This window comes from Leuciscus leuciscus (assembly GCF_965113295.1).
Source record: "Leuciscus leuciscus genome assembly, chromosome: 23".
NCBI classification, from domain to species: Eukaryota; Metazoa; Chordata; class Actinopteri; order Cypriniformes; family Leuciscidae; genus Leuciscus; species Leuciscus leuciscus.
This window is the reverse complement of record NC_138747.1, coordinates 23180150-23193299: the sequence shown is the minus strand read 5'-3', so window position 1 is coordinate 23193299 and position 13150 is coordinate 23180150. Positions and strand designations below refer to the sequence as shown.

At 37.0% G+C, this 13150-nt stretch overlaps 1 protein-coding gene across 1 annotated transcript; it reads left to right on the top strand.

Moving 5' to 3' along the window:
• Nucleotides 1–1490: 1490 nt before the first annotated feature.
• dnase2b (deoxyribonuclease II beta) lies at nucleotides 1491–11692 on the top strand. The gene is made up of 7 exons (XM_082156786.1): nucleotides 1491–1741; nucleotides 1899–2067; nucleotides 2246–2324; nucleotides 6113–6274; nucleotides 6378–6575; nucleotides 9842–10372; nucleotides 10770–11692. The coding sequence occupies exons 1-6, from the start codon at nucleotides 1638–1640 to the stop codon at nucleotides 10174–10176; spliced, it is 1047 nt and encodes a 348-aa protein (XP_082012912.1). The 5' UTR covers nucleotides 1491–1637; the 3' UTR covers nucleotides 10177–10372; nucleotides 10770–11692.
• Nucleotides 11693–13150: the final 1458 nt, after the last annotated feature.

Below are 13150 nucleotides of genomic sequence, written 5' to 3'. Positions count from 1 at the left end.
TCACGTCCTTCTCCGCCCCATCCATAACCCAGCATTTCATCTGGCCAACAGTTACTGCTCCCTTTACCACCCCTCAACCAAAGTTCAACAATTTTTTCGAGGAACAAGAGAAAATCAGGCCTGAGCTGGTAATATCTTAGTGTCAACAGAGTGTTTTAGGAACAGGAAATCTCTGCGAGATTTTAGCTGTGCAATTCAGAGACAGAGTAGCATAAGCCAAGAGAACCTGTAGGCTATATGTTGTGTTGTCTTGTGTCAACAGCCTAAATAAATTCTACTCTGTGACAAATAAAAGTATTCTGATTATTTTTTATGATATAGGAGTGATATATAGATATATGTAGGCTATCACTTAATATTCAACAATATTATTGATCTGCCTGCATAGACACCATTAAATGAGACTTGAACTGAGCTGGATGATGAAATCACTGTTTTCTCCCAGAGTGGCTATATACTGTATATAACTGAACTAAATTCATTTTAAATTTAAATTTTAAAATTAAATTTAAATTAACTTTTTTTACAACAAAAATGAACACTCAAGCTGGACTATGACACTATTTTCTTCTACATCTGCTGTACAGCAAAAACAAACTTTGTTGCATTATGTTCCTGTCATCACTGTAAAGCTGCTTTGAAACAATCTGCATTGTAAACAGCGTTATATCAATAAAGGTGACTTGACTTGACTTGTCTATAGGCCTAGAACTACCTTTGTTTGAGGGCGAGCCAAAGTAGCCAGCAGGCAGACGGTCATTATGCAAATATGTCACATGGGGATGTATACATCACAGAATTAATGGCAGGAATACAAACAAAGCATCTGAAGAAAGTGTTTTGTTGGAGGAATTAACTGTCTTTGTGTGGACTTTGTGCTTTGTAACTTTGCAAGCAAAAACAGCTATTACACTCAAAACAAGGCAAAATTTGTCTAAGTTTTAATAAACTGTTCCATTTATATTTATATATATATATATATATATATATATATATATATATATATATATATACATACACACGTATATATGTATATTTATATAAATGGAACAGTTTATTTATTAGACAAATTGTTATATATATATATATATATATATATATATATATATATATATATGTATATATATATATATATATATATACATATACATATACAGTATACAGTACATATATATATATATATATATATATATATATATATATATATATATATATTATTTCATATGTCTGGCTTTACAGGGTCCATTTATAAATAAATCATTTAAATAGTTTAATTAATTCGCAAAATAAAAAATAATAATGTTAAAACTCACCCTGGTAGGCTATCAACAAAATCACTTAACATTAATTTACACAGTTTAGTGATAAATTCTAGATTTCTAAACAGTCTGATTTCTGATTCTACATTTCTAAACAAACAGATTTTCCCAGTCCCTTCCATATGCAGAGAAAACTAGAAAACTGCTTCTCTGTCTCTAGATTACAGCTGCCTAATATCGGTCATGAGACAAACTTCCTCTTTCTTAAATTAGGATAGCTTTTTAGATTTCTCAGCTCGACAGAATACGACTGAAAACATCATTCTCTGTTGTAGTTTAAACAGGAAATGTTTGGTTCGCTTTGAATAACAGATTGAAATGTCCATGTTGTTTCAACTCTGTGTGTGTATCTTGTTGTTTTTGATCGGTTTCTCAGAGGCAGTGATATCCTGCTTAAATGAGAATGGTCAGCCGGTTGACTGGTAGGTTAAAATCTTTGCTTTCGGGTTTAGGCTTAGTTTATGATAACTCATTTGACAGTTGCTTTTGACATTTATCTTTGCTATGCTCTGTAAAGTGTTATGTACAGCAATGTTTAACTACTCTTGCTATTGTTACTCTCTTATATTATTTTAAAAGGTTTATTATTTACAAACTTCCCATTTACAAGATGGATGTTAAGGGAAGTGGAGTAGATTACATGTATCTGGATCCGTCCGTCATGGATTTTCAGATGAGTAAACATATAATCAACAGCAGCAAAGGAGCTTTAGGCAGAACATTGACACAGCTTTACTCTGGATATACAGTAAGAACCTCTTTGAATACTATCATTGCTCCTTGTTGTTCCTAAGGATTGTTTCAAATGTTTATTAAGAGGCACTTCAAATCTTTTAATTCTTTCACTCTAGTTATACTGTATTGCGCATTAATAGCACTGTAATGACACAGTACTGCACACAGATTACTGTACTTTTATTTTTCAGTCCAACAGCTCAGTCTATACGCTTTACAATGACGCGCCACCAGAACTGAAGTACCCAAGCAAGAATGGACATACAAAAGGTAATTTTGTGTGAATACTCACTAATAACATGCGTTAGGGTGGCAACAGATACAATATATACACTAGTACCATTCAAAGATTTGGGGTCGGTAAGATTTGTTAATGTTGAAAAAAGTGTATTATACCTAAAATACAGTAAAAATAAATAAATAAACATTGTGTTTGAACTGTTTTCTATTTTAAAATATTTTAGAATGTAATTTATTCCTGTGATGGCAAAGCTGAATTGTCAGCAGCCATTACTTCAGTCTTCAGTGTCACATGATCCTTTAGAAATCATTCTAATAAACATTCATTTTTATTATCTGTCAGGATTTTGTTTTTGTTTCTGTTCTGTTTCCCTGTCATGTTCCTGAAATAGTTTCCTAAGCTGCATCCCAATTCAGAGACTGCATCTTCAAAGGCCGCATTCGAAGGGCAATTGCGTCACCGCTGTGCGACAAAGGCTGTCCCAATTCGAAGGCTCCTTTAAATGAGTCCTTTGTTTCACATGAAATTAAGGATACAACAGATGAATCCTTGGTGGCCTTGCCTACCCCAGAATTCATTGCACACCAGTGATGACATAATTATTATTTTTTTAATTGCCAAATCACACTTTTAAATTTAATATTGGGTTTCAGCTTACTCAAACATCTAATGATACAAATGTAAAAAATAAATAAACTTTAAAGCGGTTCAAATGTTGACTTATATCTTACTAAGATGCGATCAAACTGTATATAGTTTGTACTATTTATTATATGCAGAAATGGACCAAGGTGAACATATTTAGACTGCTTGTGAACCCTGTTTTGTTTTCAGATTGTTTACTGTAACTTTCAAAAAAAGTCCCGTACAAACGTTACAGTCACTCTGTCACAGTTGCTAGGCGACAAGAACAGTCTTTCGTAGTATAGACCGCCCCATTTAACAACACTCTGCCCGACCTTCGAGTCCTTCGAAGGATGCAGCCTCTGAATTGGGACACAGCTCTAGTGTGTGCCAGTTTATTACTGATTTTGTTCATCTGTTGTTCTATTAGCTAACTCATTAGTTTCCCTGGTTATTTAAGCTCTGTGTTTCCTCAGTTCCTTTGTTCAGTATTGTTTGTGTATAAGTTTAAGTGCTTGTTATCTATGTGATCCCCATGTGTATTTTGTGTTAATTATATTAAAGCGACACTATGTAACTTTTCAACCTTCATAATATATTTCCAAGATCCTTGTGATGGTAGCCTACATCAACTTACAATAGGTTGAATGACACGTCTGCCATAGCCTGACAGAGTCTGTATCGCTTTTACTGGCACTATGTAACTTCGGGGTTCGGGTAGTAACCTGAGCACAAAAAGAACTACAAAATTCGACTGCTTTACGGCATACGTAACTTCCCCCACCACTTCGTCAAATTTGGACGTGAGAGGCCAACCAGCGTTTGTTTTCGGCTTTCGAGCGTATGTTTTTGTCATGGGGGCTGTTTACACCTGGCCACTTCATGCGTTTTCTCAGATCGGATAGCTATCCGATCGTGAAAAGTCCAGGTTTAAATGCCCTCCGAAACGCATTTGAGACGGATTTGAATCCGATCCCTCAAACCACTTCAGGAGGAGATCTGATACGCATTCCAGACGAAACTGGACAAGTGTAAATGCATATGGTTTTTGAAACCACATATGTAAATTGTACTCCTCCCAAAAATGCTAAAAAAAAATAAAAATAAAGAAAAAACGTGTGAGAGCGTTGTATAGGCTATATGTTATATCCAGATATGACGACGCGCTGGAACACGCATCACCGCAGATGAGCAACTGCTTCAAGCCAACGTGCAAACTATCGCAAATCAAAGTGAAAGTAAGTCGCAGACGCTTAACACACAATCTTCATCATTAAAAGTAAAGAAACAAAATGATCTTACCAGGGCTGTTACTGCTCTCTCTTATTGCGGTCTTTGATTTTGAAATTTTAGCTGATGATCTATAAAATGCAGCTCATATCTGTTGCTTTCGGTGACGTGCACTCCATTAAATCTGCATATAGCGCGAGAATTGAAGATCGAATTTAAATCCGTTTTGCAAAAATACATTTATGTGACCAGGTGTAAATGGAATCGTTTTGATAAATCAGATAGCTATGCCTCACGAATTAGTTTGCCAGCTGAACTCAAGTGGTGTACTGAGGTGTATTTATCACGTAGTCCTGAGGGATTTCAGAGGACGCTGTTGGCGTTGATTCCTGCGATTATCATGAGAACAGCTTTCAATATCTCACATAATTATCATAAAAAAGCCTAATGTAGAGGTTGTAAATAGTGTAAACGAGCACAATTTGCAAACTATTATGATAAATTGCAATAATCATGTCTAATGACATCATAACGGCCAATGTTATGAAATAATGCGACGTACATTTAACTTAATTGATGTTATCTGGCATTTTGTAATGTTTACATTCCAATAAAAACAACACAAATTAAATTATACAGTAGGCCTAGACTATAGACTATTTACTTGTGATTTAGCTGCAATCATGTAAAAACGTTATAATATATTTACGACAGTGCAAGTATTGTGACAAAAACACAATTTCTACTTAGTGTGGCTTTAAAGACTGTTTTTGATCTTATACTCTGTTGTCGTGCACAGCCACAACACCGTTCCATTATCAATGTAAAAACTGTTTTACTGCTTAATATATTTGTGGAAACCATGATTATTATTTTTATCTTTGATGAATAGAAAGTTTAAAATAACAGCATTTATTTTAAATGGAAATCTTTTGTAACAATGTAAATGTCTTTTTATCTTTAAATCATCATCGCTGAATAAAAGTATTCATTGAAAAAATAAATAAACATAAACCCAAACTTTTGAACAGGAGTGTATTTACAGACTCCAAAAACAATTTTAGAATTTGGGTGTTTGTCACATAATACTGACCTGCTGTCTCTTCCAGCATTCAGAGTTATGGCACAGTAACAAAATAACATAAGTTGTGTTTGTGACCAAAATCATCAATTGTTTAGGACATTTTTCTTTTTACATTTTCTAATCGGTATAATGTAATTTCTAACGCCATTAAATGAATACAAAGTTTTGTCATGAAACTCTAGATGGCACAGACTGAAAGGTCCTTAACTCAATATTTTTGCAATCACATCATTCTCAATAGGGCAGAGCTGATTGATTCCTGCTGTATAGCGAATTAGTTTGCTGCTCAACGTTCAAATATTTGGTCAGGGTATGCTGTAAAAGTTTGCAGCACACTTTCAGAAACTCTCCACCTTCCTCAGCTCCACCTGCATAGATCTGCTATTGGTAATTCATGTATGCTAAATGCTATATTGTACAGCTGCAGCATGTCTTACTTGCTCACAGCAGCATGTATGTATTGGCAGTAGAAAATCCCATACATGCTTTGCAGCAGCATAGCAGATCTTCCACCAAGACCAAACATATTGTCATATCCATACCATGCCAAACACTATGAAAGTTGTCATGACATAAAAATTCTTACTCTTCGCATAGCTACTCTCAAAACCAACATAAGTAACTAAAAAAAAACCCAGGCAACTTGAGCTGAAATCCTTTAAAAATACTCCAGTCCAGCCCAATCCAATAAAACTTAAATCCAAATTCAAATTCACTCCAGCTCTCTCTTTTGCTTTTCTAACATTAAAATAGTAGGCTTCTGATTTGCTTGGTCCATGTGAGTAATCAGTTATGGATAAACAAGGTTTCGTGATGAAACTTGTATCCAACTGCATGATGATTTATGACTAACTGTATTGCCGTATATGATTTCTGCAGGAGTGCTGATGTTTGACCAGTCTAAGGGATTTTGGCTCACACACAGTGTTCCTCATTTTCCTCCATTTCCAGAGAGAAATTACAGTTACCCATCTACAGGAAAATACTACGGCCAGACTCTGCTCTGTATTACATACAACTATACACAGTTCCCTCAAATATGTGAGCACATACTATGCTTATTGTATAAGATTAGTTTGATTTAAATATATATATATATTTTAGTGCACACAATTCTGAAATAAGTATTCCTCTCTCTTAACAGCATGGCAGTTAGCATATCTTAATCCACGTATGTATAACTGCTCTGTCCCTGGGGCATTTCGCCAAGATATTGCTGTAATGGCACAAATTTGTGATGGTAAAACACCGGCCTTAAAAAACAGGAGGAGTCTGCAGAAGCTGAAATCAGATGGAGGACAAACTTTTTTCAGTTTTGCCAAATCACACAACTATGTGGATGGTGAGAGCTCTTAAATTCAAAAACTCTTCTGCATATTTAGACCGGTGGCCCAACATAGCAGTTTATTGACATTACATTATTCCAAAGTGCATCACCGTGCTTAAGCAACTATTTACATTGATTATGTAAGCATGTACAAGACTCAAGTTTAAAAAAAAAAAAATTCTGAAGTTTATTTTCTTTCACATACATTTGTATAGATAGTATATTACTACAACGTTGCATGGCATTTTTTTTTACTACTACTAACAATAATGCTATACACACAGAAATATGTTGAGAGATATTTGCATATAAACAAAGCTGCATATAAACAATATAAACCATATACTGTAGGTCTATCTAATACTTTTATATTTTAACTAAACTTAAACTTAACCTAAGAAAATTCTGAAAAGAGGAAACGCAATAAATCCGAGATAAAGTATAATGCAACACTTTTGTTGTAAAATCAATCTTACTGGTCACAAATAATATGTCATAACATTAGTTTACAGCGAACCATAGAAAAAAAAAAAAAATACTGTACTGTAAAATGAATTATGGTGGTTGTTTAACTGTATATTAAATTATAGTGTGCTTACAGCAGTGTAAAGTTAACCACATAAGCATATTTACATTATTTGCAACTAAATCTGATACAAGTTAATGTGCCCCTATTATGATTTTTCGAATATTCCCTTTCATGCACGATAAATAAAGTTATTGTCTCCTAACAGAAAGAATCGACTCTGAACCGCCTTTACGAGTCGTTTTTCTTTTGAATCTGCTTTAAATTTCTACGTCACTAGAAGATCATTTTGCATAATGCCTGTCTATGTTGTACGCTGTCCGCCCGCGAACAACTTGACCAGCCCACAACAAGTCACTTAACTGACGACTGCTTCTCAAATCTAGCAAGGAGTTCAATGCGGGATTCGTAAAATGCTTGCTCTAGAAAGATGGGTCAGTACCCAGTTTATTTGGACCAACTTGCTCCTCAGAATCACAACCTGTGTGAATAATCATTGATGTATATATTTTCTACCTGGTGTTCAAAATACGCAGTTTTGTGTTTTATATTGTGTATGTTTTGGCTAACCAGCTAACTCACGTTATTACTGTCTTACTGTAATATTTCTGCTAAGCAGCTGTAGGCCACTATTACCTAAAACTGTCTCTTAATGCAGATTGTCTGTCGTTCTTACTACTTTGAGTAAAGATAAAGGATGGAGCAAGATTTGTTTTACCAGTGTTTGTTACATCAGTCATTTACGTTAGTGCTGAGCGAACTAGAGCGTGTCTTGATATAGTTCCCGCATATGCACCGCAACATTTTTTAAATATACACATCGGTTTGTTGATGGATATACACTTGTTAATGCTGATGGTTAGGATTTACAGTTGCAACATCTCATAATGTACTTCAAACTGAGTAGCGTATCACTGAGAAACTTCCTGCTCAAGTCTTCCTTGCGATGGAGATTCGGGTTGAATAACTAGTTCTTCCAATGTTTCATCATCAGACTCGCACTCGAATTGATATGGTAAAATCGACGTCATCGTTACTGTATAGTGTGTACAATAGCTGAGCTTTAGCCTCCAGACAGAGCTGACGTTCAGTTATGGTAATGGAGACTGATTCATCCATCAAGTCATTTGAGAATCATTGAAAAATATGGTGATGTGTAATGCATATTATGAGAAAAATTTTTTTTTTTTTACTTTTGATGCATGTAAACCTGTTGTAGGAGACCTCCAAAACAAAATTAGGAGACATTAAAATATCATAATAGGGGCACTTTAAAAAAATGAAATAAGAGGTCTAATAGTGTCACGTATGGTTGTAATGCGCATGACGAAAGAAGTAGAGTACAAACACAGTCTTTATTAAATCCACAACAGAAAACGGAAAACTCAGGAGATCGCAAGAGAAAATGTAAACACAGCACTTTAAGCTTAGGGTATGCTAACACGACGACGATGAATTCAAAACAGATGACAGCGTTGTCAAATCGATCACCGTTCACACGGATCTGCAAATACGACTAAAAACTCTTTATGCATGCCAGGCCAGTAGTTGGCGATTTCACTTTGTAGAAAGAAACCCCACACCTATAGACTGAGCAAGTATATGCATGCGCATGGTGTCACGTTTTTGTTGTTTACATGGAGACAGTAAAGGTGTCGTTTTCAAAACCTTGAACTTTGAAACATGTTTTCAAAAGCTTACGTTTTCAGGCCCTCAAAACTCTATCGTCGTGTAAATGAACGGCCAAAACACATGAAAAATAGTTTTTAGTTGAAAATGGTGTCGTGTAAGCTCACTTAGATACCCAAGATAAAACAGAACAGGTGTGTAGAACTAATTAACAGCCAAAGAAACCAAGTAGGGAACACAGGCAAACCAGAACAGGGAAAACAGAACCAAAACACAGTGAAACTAAAACAAAACAGAACATACATGTTACAAATCGATAGAGACATTTTTAAACTAATACTAATACTCATGAGGTTATGTTTTTCATTCAATAGCCATGAATGAGAACTGAGACTTTCAAGCTTAAACAGAAGCCTTGATTGCTTTCAAAAATATAAAAATGTCTTAATGATTTTGGTCTGTATCTTAACCAAACTGAACCACTTCAGTAGATTTGAAGAATAGCAAGTAGCATGGACTACTTTTATAATACATTTATGAAGCATGAATGCTTCAGTCCCATTGCAAAGGAAAGAAAAACAGACACATTCTTCAAAGTTTCTCCTTTTATGTTTCACTGAAGCAAGGCTTACAAGGTAACATTTAAATACTTAAAACTTTTATTTGTAATGAATTATAAAGGTATTTATATGTTAAAATGGGATTATATATTTTCATAAATAATTGTAACCAGAGTTAAAATGCATCATAATATTTGCAGATTCCTTGTTGCATTCCTTGATTATCAGGTGTTCAGTAAATAGATAATTATTATAATGTATTGTAACTGTGGTTACAATTATTATACATAGACTATACAACTATATAATGAGACTATACAACTATATAATGAGACTATACATGAGACTATACAATGCATTATAATGTGCATTACAAGGCATAATTAATGCATTAAAGTACCTGTATAATGCATCATATTTAAAGGTTTTAAGTAAAGTGTTACCACTTACATTATGAGGGTATATTAATGACAGAATTTTTGGGTGAACTATTATTTTAGCATAAATAAAAGGTTTTAGGATAATAAGACACTAATTCCATGCTAAATGCTAAACACTCTCTACAGATATTTACACAGGATGGGTGGCTCAAGCATTGGGGACAGATCTGCTGGTGGAATCGTGGCTGCACCAGGCACATCAACTCCCCTCTAACTGCTCACTTCCCCGGCATGTGATGAACATTAACAGAGTTTGTCTCCCTGGACCTCAGATGTTCAGAAGCTATGAGGATCATTCTAAGTGGTGTGTGTCCTATGCTTTCAAAGACCAGTGGATATGTATGGGGGACTTGAACAGAGACAGTGGTCAGGCTGGCAGAGGTGGTGGGCTAATATGTTCTCAAAACTCAATAATTTATAAAGCTTTCCGTCAGGCCATGGCCGGGTATAAACACTGCTGAAAAATACCTTCAGTAGACTGAACCAGCTCTGGACTTTGGAGCATGCATTAATATATGACAGGGGGTTTGACTTGAACCCAGATGTAATTATGAAAGTTGCTAAGAAAATATAATGGTAAATTTGATTAATTGGGGATGGTGGTTTTTGAGGTGGTAGTCTCCAAAAAAAGAAAAGAGAAAAAAAAAAAGGAAATATGTGACTATAAGGGTGTACTCACACTAGCCAGTTTGAACCGTGCCCGAGTGCGTTTGACCACCAAAGCGCGGTTCGTTTGACTAGTGTGAGTGCTCCGAACCGTGCCCGGGCGCGGCTCGATTAGCCGGCCCTGGCCCGCTTGGAAGAGGTGGGCCAGAGCACGGTTCAGTTGGACTCGGGCGCGGTTCGCATGCAGTGTGAGCGCTAACCGTTCTGGACTCCATTGTGTTCAGTGAGAGCGCCGCTCTTCCTGTTTATCCCGAAACCGTCGCACCATAATGAAGTAAGCGTGCTCCGGCACGAATGCTGAAACCCTATGTGAGTGCAGGCCAGAGGGAGAGGGGAGGGGGGACAATCGTACTCGGGCCCGGTTCATGGCAACCGTGCCTAGTGTGAGTACACCCTAAATGTTACAATTCCTGTATTGTGTCCCCTTTTGTGTTTAAAGACTCTTATTTTGAAGTGCATTTTCAATTCTTATTATTCCTGGTGTTCACTTCCTGGTGTAAACTAGGGTTTAGTTTGTTTTCATAGCTGCCTGTTACGTTTCCATAGCAATGCATTACCCTTACCTGTCCCTTGTTAACCCCATATTATCCAGTGCTACTCTTGTTCAGTGTCTGGTGTTGTCCTTAGTGGGTGGGTGGATGGACAGATGGATGGATTGATGGATGGATGAGACATTTATATAGCGCTTTCATATGTACTACTGTACACCCAAAGCGTTTTACGATCATGTCAGGGGTCTCTCCTCAACCACCACCAGTGTGCAGCATCCACTTGAATGATGCAATGGCAGCCACAGTACAACGGCGCCAGTGCGCTCACCACACAACAGCTATAGGTGGAGAGGAGAGAGAGTGACAGAGCCATGGATGGGGATTATTAGGAGGTCATGATTGGTGAGGGCCAATGGGGGTAATTTGGCCAGAACACTGGTGTTACACCCCTACTTTTTTACAAGAAGTGCCATCGGATTTTTAATGATCAGAGAGTCAGGCCACTTTACTGGGTTATCAGGACCTACACAGACCACAGGGTGAGCACCCCCTGCTGGCCTCACTAACACCTCTTCCAGCAGCAACCTAGTTTTCCAAGGAGGTCTCCCATCCAGGTACTAACCAGGCTCAACTCTGCTTAGCTTCAGTGGGCAACCAGTCTTGGGCTACAGGGTGATATGGCTGTGGTAGGAGTGTAATGTTTTAATGTTTAATGTTTCCTTGCTCCATGAATAGATTTACTCTAGTTTCACCCATGTCTGCCTGTGCCTGAATTTACTTTTTTATGTTTGTTAATAAATGTATTTTTGTTGCAACTGGATCCAACTCACGTCTTTCTGAAACACCCTGCGTTAGAACACCGGACCACAATTCATCCTTTGCCAGGAGTTTGATTGGCAGGCGATCTGACCAGTTATAACGCCAAATTCGCCATTTTGTCCGACAAAGCAGACAGTAGAGTTAATAGATTAACGTTGGTGGACTTGAACTTGAAAAATGGTGTGTATTGACGCCTTTCTGCGGTTGAAAAAACATTTTAATGTATTATATTTTCCAAATATTTTCAATGACATTTAAATCTAAAGACTGTACAAGCCACTCAAGAACATTCTACGACTGATCCCTGAACCAAGTTTAAGTAGATTTGGATGTATTCTTTGGGATGGCTGTCCTGCAGGAAAGTCCATTGATCATCAAGTTTCAGTCTCTGCACCCAAGGCATCAACCATCTTTGCCAAAATGGCTTGATACTTCAAAGAATTCACAATGTCCTTCATACAGTCACGATTTCCACTTCCTGCAACAGCAAAGCACCCTCATAACAAGACTAGACCACCTCCATGTTTGACCATGGAAATAGTGTTCTTCTGCTCATAAGCTTTGCCTTTTTTGCATTCTTCAAGAACTTCACATGTCTGTCCAAATGAATTTGGGCATATTCAAGTGAGCCTTTTATGTTCTTCTTGGTCAAGAGTGGCATTCGGCAAGATGTCCCGGCAAGAAAAAAAATGTGTTCTTGTGTTGTTGTTGTTTTTTGCCTCTTTATGATGACTCGCTTAAATTAGTCCTAATTTGTAAGTCGCTTTGGATCAAAGCGTCTGCTAAATGACTAAATGTAAATGTAAATGTCCCAACATAAAGGCCATGCTTTTCTTATACTCTGCATTGAAATGTTTAATCCTCCTTTCATCAGGTCATCTTGCATGTCTTTGGCAGTAAATTGAGGGTTTTTCTCAGTTGCTCTAATCAAACATTTTATTCCCCTAAATGATATTGTGCTTTTTTTTCTTTAAAACCCTCAATGGTTTTCTGGTACAATACAATTTCAACTTGTGAATAAGGCTGCCAGCTGTGTCTCTTTGTAGAGAATTACAGACCTATCTCTCTCCTACCATTCATTGCGAAGACACTTGAAAGAGCTGTTTTCAACCAAGTAACATCCTTCTTGTCTCAAAACAACCAGCTGGATGTCAACCAATCTGGCTTCAAGAAAGGGCATTCAACTGAGACTGCATTACTGTCTGTCACAGAAGCCCTACGGATCGCAAAAGCTGCTTCCAAATCTTCAGTCCTCATTCTCCTGGATCTGTCTGCTGCCTTCGACACTGTGAATCATCAGATCCTTCTGTCCACCCTCTCATCACTGGGCATCACAGGAACTTCACTCCACTGGTTTGAGTCCTATCTCACAGGTAGGTCCTTCAAGGTCGCATGGAGAGGCGAGGTATCCAGGGCACATCAGCTGACCACAGGGGTTCCCCAGGGTTCAGTTCTTGGT